This window comes from Chrysochloris asiatica, unplaced genomic scaffold (assembly GCF_000296735.1).
Source record: "Chrysochloris asiatica unplaced genomic scaffold, ChrAsi1.0 scaffold00014, whole genome shotgun sequence".
NCBI classification, from domain to species: domain Eukaryota; kingdom Metazoa; phylum Chordata; class Mammalia; order Afrosoricida; family Chrysochloridae; genus Chrysochloris; species Chrysochloris asiatica.
Window position 1 is genome coordinate 7,951,493 of NW_006408532.1, and position 16,629 is coordinate 7,968,121.

The 16,629-nt window shown below is 47.1% G+C and overlaps 3 protein-coding genes across 3 annotated transcripts in view; 2 read left to right on the forward strand and 1 right to left on the reverse strand.

The window, feature by feature from the left end:
* The window catches only part of PHYHD1 (phytanoyl-CoA dioxygenase domain containing 1), a 27,725-nt gene extending 16,177 nt beyond the window's left edge, over window positions 1-11,548 (forward strand). Inside the window, exons 3-10 of the mRNA XM_006834847.1 lie at window positions 6,434-6,509; window positions 6,666-6,713; window positions 7,567-7,622; window positions 8,372-8,393; window positions 9,684-9,812; window positions 9,912-10,028; window positions 11,248-11,374; window positions 11,503-11,548. Of these exons, the coding sequence (XP_006834910.1) occupies window positions 6,434-6,509; window positions 6,666-6,713; window positions 7,567-7,622; window positions 8,372-8,393; window positions 9,684-9,812; window positions 9,912-10,028; window positions 11,248-11,374; window positions 11,503-11,548 (621 nt within the window). The remainder of the gene's footprint in view (window positions 1-6,433; window positions 6,510-6,665; window positions 6,714-7,566; window positions 7,623-8,371; window positions 8,394-9,683; window positions 9,813-9,911; window positions 10,029-11,247; window positions 11,375-11,502) is intronic.
* Window positions 11,549-13,621: 2,073 nt separating this feature from the next.
* Window positions 13,622-15,811, reverse strand: DOLK (dolichol kinase). The gene has a single exon (XM_006834849.1). The coding sequence runs from the start codon at window positions 15,392-15,394 to the stop codon at window positions 13,778-13,780; it is 1,617 nt and encodes a 538-aa protein (XP_006834912.1). The 5' UTR covers window positions 15,395-15,811; the 3' UTR covers window positions 13,622-13,777.
* Window positions 15,785-16,629, forward strand: part of NUP188 (nucleoporin 188kDa) — a 102,605-nt gene continuing 101,760 nt past the window's right edge. Inside the window, exon 1 of the mRNA XM_006834848.1 lies at window positions 15,785-15,835. Coding sequence (XP_006834911.1) covers window positions 15,804-15,835 — 32 coding nt within the window. The 5' untranslated portion in view covers window positions 15,785-15,803. The remainder of the gene's footprint in view (window positions 15,836-16,629) is intronic.

Consider the following 16,629-nt stretch of genomic DNA (forward strand, 5'->3'; position numbering starts at 1 on the left):
ACAGGGTCACTATTGGTCGGAACCAACTCGACGGCACCTAACAACAACAATAACAATAACAATGTGATAGTGTTGTGTGGTGCTGTGGGTTAATGTGCTGGTCTACAAAGTCACTTTGAATTACAAAGATGGTGGTTCAAGCTCACCAGTTGCTTCTTGGAAACCCTATACAGGGTTGCTATGGTGGGAATTGACTTGATGGTACTTAACAACAATATGATGGTTGGAACTGCAGGAGCCTTAGCAGGGCCAGACCAAATGATTTTGAGGACCTTATGCAGCCTTCAGGCTGGAATTTCCCCACTCTACTATAAAACTTTATGGAAGCAGAAAGCCTCCTCTTTCTCCCATAAAACTGTTGGTGGGTTTGAACTGCCAATCTTTTGGTTAGTAGTCCAGTGCATGTCCTAAGTACCACCAGTGCTCGTAGTGCCACCTTGTTGAGTGCTTGTCATGTTGGTTCTAACTTATAGCAACCCTGTACAGGTTTCCCAAGGAGTGGTTGCTGGGTTTGAACCACCAGTCTTGTGGTTAGCAGTCCAGTACTTGTCTTACAGCACCACACCAGTACTCCTGTTGCTACTTCTGCTGTGTACCATCCAGTCGGTTCCAACTCATAGCGACCCTGTATAGGGTTTCTGAGGCTGTAAATCTTTACAAATGAAAGATTTACATCCAGGACTCCTAGTAGTAAGTACGTAGGTTCCAACAAGTCAGTACCAACTCATAGTGATCCTATTTATGCATAGCAGAAAGAAACACTGCCCATTCCTGGGGCAACCTCACAATCATTGCTAGGTCTGAGTCCATCACTGCTGCCACTGTGCCAATCCATCTTGTTGGGAGTCTTTCTCTTTTTCTCCAACCCTCCACTTTATCAAACATGATATCCTTTACCAGTGACTGGTACCTCCTGATAATATGCCCAAAGTATGAGAGATGAAGTTTGGCCTTCCTGGTTTCCAAGGAGCACTTTGGCTGCACTTCTTCCAATACAGATCGGTTTGCTCTTTTGGCAGTCCATGGTACTTTTAATATTCTCCTCTAACACCATAACTCAAAGACATTAATTCTTTTACAGTCTTCCTTATTCAAACTTTTGTATGCATATCAAGTTATTGAAAATACCATGGCTTGGGTCAAGCACACTTTAGTCCTCAAACTGACATCTCTGCTCTTCAACACTTTAAAGAGGTCTTGTGCAGCAGATCTGCCAAATGCAATAAGTTATTTGATTTCTTGACTGCTGTTTCTAGGAGTGTTAATGGTGGATCCAAGCAAAATGGAGTCTTTGACAACTTCAATCTTTTTTCCATTTATATGGATGTTGTTCTTTGGTCCTGTGGTGAGGATTTTTGTTTGCTTTACATTGAGATGCAACCCATACCGAAGGCTGTGGTCTTTGATCTTCATCAGTAAGTATTTTAAGTCCTCTTCACTTTCAGCAAGCAAGGTTGTATCATCTGCATATCACAGGTTGTTAATGAGTCTTCCTCTAATCCTGATTTCACATTCTTCTTCATATAATCCAGCTTCTCAGATTATTTGCTCAGCATACAGATTGAGTAAATATGGTGAAAGAATACATCCCTGGCGTGTACCTTTCCTAATATTAAACCATTCAGTGTTACCTTGTTCTGTTCAAAGAACTGCCTCTTGGTCTATGTTCAGGTTCCTCATGAGCACAATTAAGTATTACAGAATAATAATTCTCAGCAATGTTGTCCATAGCTTGTCCTGATCCACACAATTGAAAGGCTTTGCATAGTAAATAAAGCACAGGTAAACCTCTTTTGGAATCGACTCCAAGGCATGTAGCAGCAGCAGCAGCAGCAAACGTCTTTCTGGTATTCTCTGCTTTAATCCAAGATCCATCTGGCATTAGCAATGATATCTATCCCTCATTCCATGTCCTCTTCTGAATCCACCTTGAACCTTTGAAAGTTCTTTGTTAGTGTATGGTAGGACTTCTAGGGGCACTGTAATATGTATACCAGAGTAGGAAATTGAACAAGGGTAAATAAAGGATTACAGAAAGACAGTTTCCTCTAAATAGTTCACTTAATTTAACCAATGATGTCTTCTGAGGGGAAAAGTGGAGTTGGGAGGTCCTGTAACCAGAAACAGTCACCCAAGGGTTTGTGCCCTCCACATTGCTAAGAATCTTCCAGAAATCTGAGGATGGGTGAGTAGAGGGAAGGATGAGAGAAGAAAGTGTATATATCTTGGTTTTCAGCCTTCAACATTCACTATTCATATTGTGAAAGACTAAGACTGAAATGGGCACTAAAAAAAAAGATTGCTGGGGATCCTGTCTAGCTTTACTTTTCAGGTTCTCTCCACATTTCATTGTCTGTGACTTCCTTTATAATTATGCAAGTTGGGTGGAACTGATAACAGTGTGCATGATATTGTCTATAGAAATGAATATGAGTGGTGCTGTCTTTTGAGGGGATGATTATTGCCCTGTGGATAAGCCAGTTATTTTAAAAATCAAATTGCAAATTCATTTTAGTATTCCTTATTGCCTATATGGAGTCCTGGTGTGGCGCTGTGGGATAAATACTTGTAGTATCTCACTGGTTCCATAGTTAGTTGACAAGTTAATTAACAAGTTAGATGAAATCTTTGACACATGTATAGCACCATTATCTCTAATATTATTGTCAGTAGTGTACTCCCATGACTTATTCCCCTCACCTTAACCCTAGAGTCCTGGTGTGTCGCTGTGGGTTAATGAGTCAGACTGCAAAGCCATTTGAACTGCAAGGTCGGCGGTTCAAGATCACCAGCTGCTCCTTGGAAACTCTACACAAGGTCGCTATGGGTTGTAACCGACTCGACGTCACTTAACAACAACAACCCTGATGAGGAAAGGAGTTCTGGTAGTGTAGTGGTTATAAGTAGTGCTGCTAACCTTGAGGTCAACAGCTCGAAACTATGAGCTGTTCTGCGGGAGAAAAAGGAGGCTTTCTACTCCCATAAAGATTCACAGCCTCAGGAACCCTATACAGGGTTGCTATGAGTTGGACCCGAGTCCCTGGCACATCACCACCAACAACCCTGATGGAGAACTGTGGTGGTGTGGTAGGATGAACATTGGACTGCTAGCCACAGGTTGGTGTTTGATCCCACCAGCTACTCTGTAGGAAAGGAGCTCTGGTAGCATAGTGGTTATGAATCGGGCTGTGAACCTTAAGGTCAGCGGTTCGAAACTACCAGCCGCTCCACTGGAGAAAGATGAGGCTTTCTACTCCCGTAAAGATTTACACCCTCGGAAACCCTGTACAGGGTCGCTATGGGTCAAAACTGACTCAACGGCACTTAACAACAACTCTGTAGGAAAAAGATAAAGTTTTCTGTTCCTGTAAAGATTTACAGCCTCAGAAACCCTATACAGGGTAGCTATGAGTCAAAACCAACTCTATGGCACTTAACAACAATAACAACCCTGATGCAGAAGAGCCAAGAATGCTGAAAAATAGTTTTAGCTTTCAGTGGGAAAGGTTTTGAAAGAGACCAGGCAGGTAATAGAGTGGAGTCTTACAGGCCGAGTCTGAGAGCAGATGCACACATGAGGGAATGATGGTACTGTGGCCACTTGGGGAACCCAGGAAGGCGGATTGGCACTCCTCAGCTCTATTTATGTCACCACATGTGAGGATAGGCACTATCTGTATTTGTAAAATGCTTCTTGCTGGGGAGAAAGATATATACGTGGGGCTTCAGAAAGCTTATGGGAAAAAAGGAATGAAAAGAAAATAGAAGTTTCCGGAAACTTTTTGAAACCCCACTGTATATGATGTCAGGTCAAGGATCTCTAAAGCCAAACGTAAAATATGGGATATCTTCCTAGAACATAATTCTCATATGATGTTAAGAACTTTGAAATATTATATTAAAATTAACAAGGATGTCTTGATTTGGAAGTTTAGGATCAGGATTTCAAGGAACATTTTAATTAACTGGCCTAAAAATGTGTTCAGTGCTTCTGTTCTATCTCCTCATTCATTGCATAGTGCTTGCCACCTTAAAAGTTTGCAAGTGGCCATCCAAGACACAACAACTGGTCTCTATTTGTCTAGAACAACAGAGGGAGAAGGATCATCAGGAATAGAAGGCAGGTATGGAATGTGTGGCTAATTGCCTCCATGAACAACTGCTTCTTTGTCAGGAGACCAGAACTGGATGGTGCCCAGCTACCATTACTGAACATTTTTTTATCAAAGATTCTACATAAGAATCCCGATCAAAAGGGAAAAAAAATACAGAATGGAACTTCACATTCTAATGGATTCCAGACTTTCTGGAGCCATGAAGCTAGAAGAACCCTTGAAACTATTGCCCTGAGATAATCTTTTAAATTTAAACCAAAAATATTCCCTGAAGTCATCTCAAAACCTAATAATTGTTTAGTTTAACTAGTAAAAAATTCCTTCCTTGAGTATTGTGTTCTTTAAAAAAAGTATCTATATAGGATAAATCCGAGAAACTAGATTGCATGAAGAAAAATGAGGCATCAAAGTTGGAGGAAGATTCATGAACAACATGTGATATGCAGATGATACAACCTTGCTTGCTGAAAATGAAGAGCACTTAAAATACTTACTGGCGAAGAAAACAAAGCAAACATGTCAGTTTGAAGACTAAGGTGTGCCTGACCCAAATCATGGGATTTTTAATAACCTCATATGCATGCGAAAGTTGTACAGTGACTAAGGAAGACCATAGAAGAATTGATGCATTTTGAGTTATGGTACTGCAGGAGAATATTTAAATTACCATGGACTGCTAAAAAACAAAAAAATCTGTGTTGGAAGAAGTACAGTCAGAGTGCTCTTGAAAGCTAGAATGACCAGACTTTGCCTCTTATTCTTCAGACATGTTGTCAGGAGGGACCAGCCCCTGGAGAAGGATATCGTGTTTGGTAAAGTGGAGGGGGGAAGAAAAAGAGGAAGATCCTGACAAGATGGATTGGCACAGTGGCAACAGCAATGGAGTCAGGCATAGTAACGATTATGAAGCTGGCATAGGACCAAGCAGTGTTTCATTCTGTTGTTCATAGGGTCACTATGAATCTCTACAAACTCAATGGCACCTAACAACAACAACATATAGGATAAAAGTGACAATAGAAATTTGAAAGATTAGATTGGAAGCTTAGGGAGCTGTGAATTTATGTTAAGAGAGGAGGAAAATTTCAGAAAAAGAACACGAGAATGGTTGCATAACTTGAAGAATGTGATCCATGTCACTGAACGATACATGTTGGAATAGTTGACTTGGTGTATGTTTTGCTATGTATACTCTCGACAACAGCAAGACAATAAAAATTTAAAAATTAACAAGGTTATTTTTTTAATTGTAAAAATCTACAAGTGAAACATTCACCAATTCAATCATTTATTCATGTAGAATTCAGTGATATTGATTAAGCTACTCATGTGCAAACACTACAAGGGAAGTTTATTAAGAAAACAGAAGAAGATAAGAGTTTGTATTTATTGAGCACTTAGCCATGCCCTCACTAAGTGTTTTATATGTAATAATAATAATAACAGAAGCCAAGTAAGAATACTTACATGGTACCATATTCCAAGGACTGTGATAGAGCTCTTTGGATATCAACTCGCAATCCTTACAACACCCTTAAGATTGGTACCTTTAATAGCATCTGAGTTTTATGGATAAAACTAAGCCCAAAGAAATTCAGTAATGTAGTCATGGTCAGACATAGTTAGTTGGTGGCAGAGCTGGGATTTGAGTCCAAGTATTAAGGAACACTGGACTACGAACCACAAGGGATGTGGTTTGAGTCTGCCAGCTGCACTGTGGGAAAAAGATGAGGCTTGGAAACCTTATACAAGGTTGCTAAGAGTTGGAACAGACTTGATGGCACTTAACAACCACAACAACAACGTTAAGCAACACTGGTGGATCAATAGTTAAGTGCTCAACTGCTAACTAAAAGGTTGGTGGTTTGAACACACCTAGCCACTCTGCGAGATCTCTATGAGTCAAAAATTGACTCCATGACACCCAACAACAACAATTCTAGCTCCAGAGTCTGTTTTCAAGTGCTGTGAGATTCTGCCTCTTGCTGAAGCTCCTAACAGTTCTGGGGAGGTAAGTTCTATTATGATTCCCTTTAACAGATGAGAAAATCAAGGTCTAGAGAGGTGAAGTGAGTAGTCCAATTAGAGCAGAAGAGTCACATCATTTATTAAAAGGTTTGCAAGAAACTTAATGCTCAGAGTACCAGGCTGTACTTCCAGGCATTTGAGGTTCCAGTTCACTGTCCCATGCTCCAGTGGCCACGTTTGGGAAGCATGGAGGGAGTTCTCTAGCCCTGAGTCCTCCCTCCTTCTTTGCCGGGGGCTCAGCTTTAGCCCCCTGATGTCCTCTCATCCCCTCTGATGTCTACTCTCCACAGGGCAGCACGGACTACTTCTTGAGCAGTGGCGACAAGATTCGTTTCTTCTTTGAGAAAGGGGTTTTTGACAAGGAAGGTATGGAGCTGGGGCCCTAAAGGTGTGGGGCAGCCACAGTGAGGGTTGGTTGGACTTAGTATCTGTCTCCCAGAGCTAGAAGGTGCTGAGGTCATCTGCCTATGGGAGGGCAGACTCTGGCTCTTCTTCTGTCTTAACTTGTTCCTTGTGTCCCAGGCAATTTCCTGGTCCCTCCAGAGAAGTCCATCAACAAAATTGGACATGGTGAGCAGGGCATGGAAGGGCATGAAAAAATGGAGAAATTTAGACCTGAAGAGACTGGGGGCCTTGCCCAAAGACCAAAGTAAGCTAGTGGCTGAGCATTTGGTATTCTTAGCTGGAGGCTTCCTGTCTGGCCCCGCTCTTCTGTATCTTATGATGCCATTTATATGATGGTTGAGCTGTTGCTATCACAGATCCGGGAAGAGGGGTCCACTTAAGTTCCACCTGCATGCTCATGTGCACATGCAGGCCTCTCAACTCTCTGCTGCCTGGACTGAGGATAATCCAGGGCCCTGGAATGAGGAGCGCCTGAGTCCTGGGTCCAACTGCTTCCCGGAGCCTCCTCAAGGAGCAGCTGCCATGCTGCCATGGTTCTTATTCAAATATGTTCAAAAGCAAGTCAGGAAACCCTCACTTTTTGAAATAGCAATAATGATAGCAAATGGTGACTAGTCTGTGCTGTAATTGTACATGTGTTAGCCCTTCTAACAGCATTGGGAGGTAGGGCTATTCTTTTGGCCTGCATTTTAGAGGAGGAGACTGAGGCTTACAGAAGTGGAATGGTTTCCCAAAGTTACTCACAGAGTAAATGGCAGTACAGAGATTTCTACCAAGTGATGGGCCCCTCGAAGCCCTTCATCATCTGTGAGGAATTGGGTGTCAGGACTAGAAGGAGGTTCCCAGATGACAGCAAGACCAAGAGTAAAGTCGGATAGGGGAGGGATGAAGCCTGGAGTGGAATGAAGGCATCTATGGGAATGGGTGAAGAAGTAAAAATGAGACCTGAGTCTGGGTGCCCAAGCTAGGCATGAGAGAGACACATGACCACTCACTCAGCCCACTTCTGTCCCTGTAGCTCTGCATGCCCATGACCCAATCTTCAGGTGTGTCACACACTCCCCCAAGATACAGGTAAGCATAGGATGGGGTGAGGGCCAGGTGGGCAGGCCAGTATCATGACCCCTGTCCCCTTCCAGGCCTTGACCAGGAGTCTGGGCCTTCAGATGCCTGTGGTGGTGCAGAGTATGTACATCTTCAAGGTGAGCTCCCTGTCTTCCCACACCAGGTTCCCTTCTGTGAAATCTGCACAGTGCTCACACAAGCCCCTCTTTACAATGGGCCAGAAACAGCTCCCCTGAGGGATTGAGGGCTTACTATTTACTCCACACAGCCCATGTAAAATTGGTCTCCTCTGATGGGAGGCACCTGACACTTGGTGCTCAGTCAAGATTTGGTGATTGGAGGGAAGAGGCTCCTCATGACTCCCTCTTTCGTTTGCTTATCAAAATGCTCTGTTCTCAGCTTTAAAGGCCCAGCTCAGTGCTTCCTCCAGGAAGCCTTCCAGCTCCCCTGAGAAGGGAGGGCCCCATGTCTCAGCTGGAAGGTGAAAGGCATAACCACTGTCCTCATCTTCACCTCTCCCTCTTGCCCTCATTTCATTCTGTGTTGTGGACTCCTGTTTAGCCCTGATGTACAGGGTGCTTTTTTTCTTTGCATTCCCCAAAGGCTGCCACGTGGTAGGTGCTTGATAGCTAGGTGTTGCGGTGGAATTCTTGGGAAGGTAAGCACCTGGAGTGAAGGCAGGGCATCTCACAAGACTCAGCTAGCCTCTGTACCTCCCACACTCCCTGTCCTCACCAGGCTCTGCTTCTTTCTTTCAGCAACCTCACTTTGGCGGTGAAGGTGAGTTGAGAGTAGATTGTAGGGCCCAGCAAAGACCACGGGCAGGAGATCTAGGATATTGATGGTTGTCACGTTTGGGGAGGAAAGAAAACCCATTGCTGAGATGTCTGTAGGCAGGAGTCCTCATCCTGGCAGCAACCCTTGCTTGTTAAAAACACTGACTCCTATCCCCTGCCCCCCGAGATTTTGATTCAGTAGGACTGAATCTTAGTGTGGCACTATGGGTTAATGTGCTGGACTGTAAGGTTGCTTTGAACTGCAAGGTTGGTGGTTCAAGCTCACCAGCCGTTCTTTGGAAACCTTATATAGGGTCACTATGAGTCAGTACTAACTCAACAGCACCACCACAACAGGGCTACACAGACCTGGGAATCTGTATTTCCTGTGACGCTTCCTGGGAACTGATTCAGCATAGCAATTACTGATCTAATTCTAACTTCCACCAGATGTACAGATGTTCTTTACAATCCCCATTTCTGCTTAAATACCTCCAGTGACAGGGAGGTCACTCTTCACAGCTCTTTCCTTCCTTGCATGAGCCCAAGTCTACCTCCTTGTGACTACCCTCCGCCTCCCTGCCATTTAGCCCAAGGGCATCTGGAGCCTTGACCTTAGTCTTCTCTGCCCAAACCCAGTACCCCTCATTCCTTCAGCCATTCCTCCACCAAGGCTTTGGAGCCGCAGTCATTAGAATACCTTCCTCTGGATGCCATCCAGATTCTCCTAGTCCCTCTGAAAGTCTGGTGCTCCAAAAAACACCGTTCTCTAGGCAAGAAGGTGAGGGCAGTACTCCCTTACTGTATTACTGCAGACTTCACTGTCTTGTTGAGCAGTTTCCATCCTGCCTGGGCCCTAGCATCACATTTAAAACTATGGATGCTTGGTCATAGTCTTCCCCCACTTTGCACCCAGCTTCCCAATCCATCTAGTGGCTGAAAGCTGCTTGTCTTTGGTAAGACAGTGGTTTTAGTTATGTGGCTGAAATTAAATGATAGTAGTAACTTTTTAGCAAGCAATGTCAAGCTCTGTACTATGCAGCTTTTGTACATCATCTTAATGGAAACTTCCAGCAGCCCTAAGAGGTGAGCTATTGTTAGAGCCACTCTACAGTTGGAGAAATCAAAGTTTTGAAAAGTGAGATCTCTTGCCCAAAGTCTTAGACCAAGAAGGGGCAAGATTCTAACTGGTTGTGGGAAGGCTGTCCCTGGAGGATTTGGGGAGGACTGAGGTAGTGGTGGTGGTGGGAGCGAAAAGGGGTGGGTTCCTCACTCCCTGGTGGGCCTGCTGCAGTCTCGCCTCACCAGGATGCCTCCTTCCTGTACACGGAGCCACTGGGCCGGGTTCTGGGCATGTGGATTGCACTTGAGGATGCCACGCTGGAGAACGGCTGCCTCTGGTTTATTCCTGGCTCGCATACCAGTGAGAACATCTGTTTCTGTCTGCCTACCTGTACCCTCCTAGGCCCATAGAGAGGGACCTGGAGAAAAGAGGGGCTAATGGTTTCAACTCGGCCTACAGGTGGAGTGTCAAGAAGGATGGTCCGGGCCCCTGCTGGCTCAGTGCCTGGCACTAGCTTCCTTGGGTCAGAGCCAACCTGGGAAGGCAGTCTCTTTGTGCCTACACCTGTGCAGAGAGGTAGGATGACTGCAGAGGACAGGGAGCATATGGGTCCCTCCTCATCCTGAAAACCAGTACCTATCAGGCTCCCCATGGGTTCACCTGAGGCCTGAAAAGTTACAGAATGAGAGAAGGTCAGGGCTGGATGGGCATTTAGCAGTGTGGTTAATAGCAAGGTTTCCAGATTAAGGTCAAATCCAGATACTACTATCTTTGTATCAGGTCTAGTCATTTGCCTAAAGACTGAAATCTTTGGGCAAATGACTGGCACTTTCTGAGCCTCAGTTTCTCCAAATGTAGAGTAGGGATGAAGGATCCTTGGTAGTGCTGGCTGCTAACTGAAAGGCCAGTGGGTCAAACACTCCAGTGGCTCTATGGGAGAAACGAAGCAACAGTCTATGCCTATAATGATTTGTTGTTGTTGTTGTTGTTGTTAAGTGCTGTTGAGTTGGTTCCAACCCATAGTGACCTTGTATAGGGTTTCCGAGGAGTGGCTGGTAACCGTGAACCACTGACCTTGCAGTTTAAATTGACTTTGCAGTCCTGCACATTACCCTGCAGGACTCTCCTGTAATGATTACTTACCATCCAGGAAACACGATGAGGCAGTCCTACTTTGTCATATGGACAATTGACTCAATGGCACACAACAACAGAGTGGATAAATAAGTGAGATGATGTCTAAGAGACATTTATACCGTACATGTATGGCGCACAGCAAGTCCTCAACAAATTCTGGCTATTGGTCCACCCTTTTCTTTGTTGTTGTGTGCTGTCAAGATGGTTCCAACTCATAGCAACCTTGTATAGGGTTTCGAGAGCAGCAGGTGGGTTTCAACTGCCAACCTTGAGGCTACCAGTCCAGTGTTTATCCATACCAGGGCCAAGGGGAATATTCACAGGCCAAGGCCATAGTTGATCGGCACAGTATGGAGAGCTTCTGTCTGCTTCTGCAAACACTATGGAAGGGGCTGCCCTTCCTAAGGTTTGCAGAGACACAGCAGAAGGGGCTTGCATACCACAGAAACCCACCTCTAACAGCAGAGCCTCTGACCCTGGAACAAGCTGCAGGGACTGAGCAACTAGGATGGGAATGGGGATCGATTTGGGGGGAAGGGGTACAGAATTGCTTGAGGAAGGAGGACCAATGTCCTTTCCTGCCCTGGGAAGGGGGAAGTATATGCTGGTGTCCTCCCAGGCCCAGGGAAGGAGCATGACCTGCTTGGATCCTCACTAGGGGCCCTCGTTCTAATCCATGGAGAAGTGGTGCACAAGAGTGAGCAGAACCTTTCCAACCACTCTCGCCAGGCCTACACTTTCCACCTCATGGAAGCTTCTGGCACTGTCTGGAGCCCAGAGAACTGGTAGAGCAACAATGGGGGAATGGGCAGGTGAAGGAGTGGGGCGGTGCCCTAATGGTTTCCTGAGGAGGTGCTGAAGGCTGGGAACAGTAAGACCTACCTCTTGAGATCATCTCTTTTGTCCTTTGCAGGCTCCAGCCAACAGCTGAGCTGCCCTTTCCTTCGCTGTACACCTGATGGCCCTCAGCAGGACTGGGGCACTGCCCCTCCCAGGAGAGGCTGTCAACACTGCTAGCAGGCCAGGCTGCCTCACCTGACCTCCTGGCTGTAATGGTGAAGTCACCACGTCTCCTTTGGTCTGCCAGTATCTGTGTCCTGAGACCCATAGGCAACAAGCAAGAGGTGAGAGTGGCTGGGCAGTAGCAGAGGCTGTGCCCAAGATCTTACCTCCCTGCTTCCCCAAAACATATTCTGCACCCCCCCTCCCCCACTCCTGCTTTCCCAGGTAGCCTTCTGTTGGTTTTTCACACTTCTGTCCTCCAGGGTGCAACTCTGTGAGACACTGAATAAAAATTACTTCCAAATACAGTTTCTTGCTCCTTTTCTCCCAGGCAGCCCTGCTCTCAAGAGGAGTTTGGGAATGAATTCTCAGCAGGTATCCTCTGTGGGAATAGCTGCTGAATCCTAATCCTGTCTAGTTGGCAGGCCCCTACAGACCAAGGTCTGGTCCAGAGGGCACACAGTGAGGGCCATGGGCTGAATCCACTAAGGATGTGTTTTATACTTTTTTTAAACTTGGGAGATTTTACATAAAAATCCAGGCTTTTAAGTTTCCCTTGAATGCGCACAAGCCAACAACACAGGCTCACACTTTAGTATGGACTGCCAGCTGGAGTTGTTTCTTTACCGGCACATGTGCTCCTGGCTCAGGCACAGTTCCCTCTTCCCTGGTTCATCTGTTACCTGCCTGGCCTTGGAGGGTGAGTTCGGGACTCTGATTTAGTCTAGCTCACCACTGTATACATCGACAAACCAAGGTCCAGAGATGAAAACCCTTTCCCCAGATAACGTAGGGAGTCAGTGCGGCAAAGTTGATACTGCTATCTCCTTTTATAAGCAGAAGGGAGCCTGAAGGAAAGGACCAATGTGTTAAGTCTCCTTTGTACGCCAAAGGACTGTCTGTCTCAATACTCTCCTCTAAGGAAAAGGAGTTGGCAGTGACTCTCAGACGAAGTTCAAGCTCCCACAGCAGCACTCCTGGCTTCTGGCCTTGTTTGACCAAAGTTCTCCTCTCTGTCTGTTAGGCCTGTCCCTGCCAGACTGGATGAGAATTGGGGAGAACCTTATCCAGTCATGAATGTACTCTATTATCTTTCCACTGACAGGAAACGTTCATCCATTCAGTGAATGTTGCCTGAGTTCCTGCTCTATGTCAGGTTCTGTGTTGACACTGGAATATACAGTGGAATGAAAAAAGCAAGATTGGAGAGTGGGCCCCTTGCTTGGGCATAGTTCCAGAGTAGAGCTATTTTAAATGCCTAAGAAACTCCTCCAGTCCCTCTCAACCTGTTAAAGGCTGTACTATAGTGTCAATGTAAGAGATAAACACAGGTTTGATGTGAGAGGGTCTCAGGAGGGACCCCTTGACAAGACCCTACGCTGTCAAGCTAAACAACACCACTCACCCAGGCAGTCTTGGAGGTAGGGGTGTGAGTGGGGAGGGTGGCTGAAACAAGACATCAGCCTAGGACTTAATCCTTTTCCCCCAGCCTTGCCATGCATGCAACAAGCTGCTCCCACGTCTCTGCTTCAGTTCTTCCTAGCCCAAATGGGAGACACTACATGCACTCAGCTACTTCCTGTTTTCCTCCTTCAAATGTAGCAGGGGAGTAAAAGTCATTGTTCTTGAAGTACAATTGATAAAACCACCTTAACTTGCATGCCTTTTAATTTTTTTATGAGACTAGTCTTAGGTAATGACAATTTTCTTCATGGACTACTCAATATGCTCTGCTCTGGACATTCACACACCTCATTTCGATGGATCTGCACATACTCCCAGGAGGTACATGCTATCATTCTTTCCATGCTGCAGACAATAGAATTGAGGCCACACAATTAATAAGTAGTGCAGGCAAGGATTCTAATCAGATTAGTCTGACAGCAGAATCTTTTGCCAGTGTTTACTCTGGCCCCCTCTGAGGACCTCAGGGAAAAGGGTGGTAGAAATCTACAGCACATTCAAGTTTGTGTACTATCTTTTATGGCTTAAAAAAAAATTTTTTTTAAAGCATCACCTAAACTAAAACCAGGAGAGCTTTGATTTTTATTTTAAATCTGAACAAACTCAAAAAATCAAATCTGCTTTTCACCCCTTGGCTCTACATGTCCAAGTGGCTGGCTGCTGTGAGGGCCACTCATTCTCCCCAGGTTGCTGTTTCCTCCATCATTGTTGCTGCACAGCAGCTAGGCCATCAGCAATATCAGGAGATAGAGAGGCAAAAGGAGATTGTCTATCTGTGTAGTGTATGCTTCTAGGAGGGAAACAGTACTGATGGATCCCAAAATCCAAGCATAACTGTCATTTAGGTCCACTCCACTGTCAAAGACTAAGATCAGAGCTACAGAAATGATCTGGGCAAATATAGACGTCATGGTCCCCTCAAAAGTCTTTTTGGTTCCAGGCCAGTGTATCTCTCCCATGGTGCTGCCAAAGATGGAGGCCACAGTGTCACCTACACCCACGGCCAGGACGCCAGCATAAGGGACCAGGGCCCTTGCTCCCCCTAGGCTACCTTTCTGTGTACAGGGCCTGGGGACCAGCCAAATGGGAAGAGACATGCCCAGGAGCAGGTAGATGTGGGTCAGGATGAGTGGTCCGCTATCTCGTTCATCCAAGAAGAGAGATAGGAGGCTCCGCAGAGTGTGGCCAAGGGGTTTGATGCGGAAGTATCGAACATACTCCAGGAAGATGAAGACTGCCAGGCATACGGTGGCAGCCACATAGAGCAGTGGCCGGTCAAAGATGATACCTGGGATGTAGGTGGCTACCACAATGAAGTGGAAATACTTCCGGGTGATAGTGGGAGCCTGATGCTTCTTGGACTCAGAAGATGAACGCTTGGCATTCTGGTACAGTACCACCAGGCAGGCCAAGGTGGCCAGCAGAAACCAGTAGGTTAGGAGATATATACGAGTGTCTGTCTGGAAGATGAATTGAAGGAGCCAGAGCAGGGGGTTCCTGCGGATGAGTCGGTGTAGCCAGGGCAGGACCACGCCAAGGCCCAGCACACAGGTCATGAGGTGGAAGAAGATGGATGAGGCCCAGGTGCCTGAGTCCATGAAGACAAACAGGGTGCTGAAGAAGATGCCCATAAGCACCATCCCTACCACCACCACCAGCAAGAAGAAGTCCACCGGGTCCCCTTGACTTTCCACTATAATTAGAGAGCTCTTGATGAGCTGGTTAAGTACAAAACTGATGCCACCTAATACCAGCAGTGCCTCTCCGGGGGTGAAGCAGCGGGGAAGAAGGTACAGCAGGATCATGTTGAGGTACACGAAAATTAGCAGGACCTCCAGGACCTCGATCACCTCACCCACGCTCAGCGAATGCTTCATGATGTAAATGATGACACCTCCAGCCAAGCCGGAGATAACACAAGTATTGGTGGGCACCGGTCGAGTGATGCCCAGTGCCAACACAGATGAGAAGAGTGCTACTGCCATACCAGTAGCTGCCACCACAATACCAAAACGTTCGAAGTGTGGGTTCCCTGCAGCCAGGCAGCGCTCCTTCATGACCAGTCCAAGCAAAGGCATGACCACGGAAGCAGGCAGTAGTCCACTGTTGCCAGACATTCGGAATTGGAAGACAGCGCTTCCCTGCTGCAGCAGACGGTCCCACTTGTATTGGACATAGAAGGCTTGCACTGCGAGGGCCACAGCACACCACGAATATCGGTCCCACACAGTAGCGTGAATGCTCAGCACCACGGCGAACACCACTGCCGCCTCCGCCAGCACTGACCCGCTCAGCGGAGCTCTAGCTCCTGGAGCTGGAGGAGTGCTATCTCGGGTCATAGCTCTAGACTTGAGGCCCGGGGAAAGACGGAGTGACTGGAGACGCCTTGACTCTTGACCCCACAGCACCTCCAGGCAGAGGACAACAGCTACACACAGCTAGTAACCGGCTACCTCCGTTCTCCAATAGCGAGGAGAGATGCTCTACTGGAGGTCACTCTCTGCGGTCTGTAAGCTGAAGCCCGGTTACTCTCCACCGCCTCCAATTTGCCACCGAGATGTAGCCACGCGACTACCTTCCTCACAGTCACAGACACTCTTGCCGCGGGCTCCCTACCTCCCTGGGTAGCGCCATCTTGGCCACGCCCCTGAATCACGTGACGCAAACCCGACCCACGTAAGTAGTCCCGGGAGAGTAGTCACGTGGGAGCGGCGCCTGGGGGCGGGGCTGGGGCGCGCGCGCGGGAAGATGGCGGCGGCCGCCGACGAGCCGTGTGTGAGGTGCGGAGCTGACTGAGTTGGCGGGGGTGGCTGTGAGACGCGGGCTGGAAACCTAGCAGAAGCTGGGCGGGAATTAGGAGCGGGATGTGGCGGCGGTGTCGGAGCAATGCCCGGCTGGGTAGACGGGCGCCGAGACGAGAGGCGGTTACGTCCAAACGGTCTTCGCGCGCGGGTGTCTGAGGGGACTTCTTCAAGAGGAAGGCCGGTTCCTCACCTCATCCTTCAGTGCTGGGCCTACCGTCTCCTCACCCAAGTTCCTTTCTCGTCTTCCATTCTCGCCGGCGTGTGCCTTAGCGCCCCTCTCACGCTTCCTCGTCTGACGGTGACGCTACCTCGAGGCGCGACGGCGCTTTGCGATCGCTTGGAGGACACCTTCCGCCACCCCCCACGTCCCCTCCGCAGCCTCCCTGTGACCTGTCCCGGGCCTCCCTGCCTCTTCCATGTGCTCTAGTTCGGAAGTATGTTTCTGGATGTGCGGAGCCACATCCCTGCAGTTAGCTGCCCTCTTTCTCCGCTCAGCTTTGCGTTGGCTTATCTGTCCTTTTTTTTTTTTTTTTTTTTTAAACCGTGGTATGTATTTTTATCTCTAGTTAGTGTTAATCATATGAATCCATAGTGTTATTATTATTTTTTTTTCCCCACTCAGGCATATATAATAATTTACATCTCCAAAGGGCACATTCAGCAAGTCTGCTCCTGGCCACCAGCTCTTAGTCCTTCTCTTCTTAGTTGATGAATCTAGAGTCCTCAGCCGCTCCCCCTCTCCATGCCCCCATCTCTGCCTCCATCTCTGG

Coding starts and splice junctions, on each gene's coding strand:
- DOLK (XM_006834849.1), bottom strand. CDS start 15,394: ATGACCCGAGATAGCACTCCTCCAGCTCCAGGAGCTAGAGCTCCGCTG.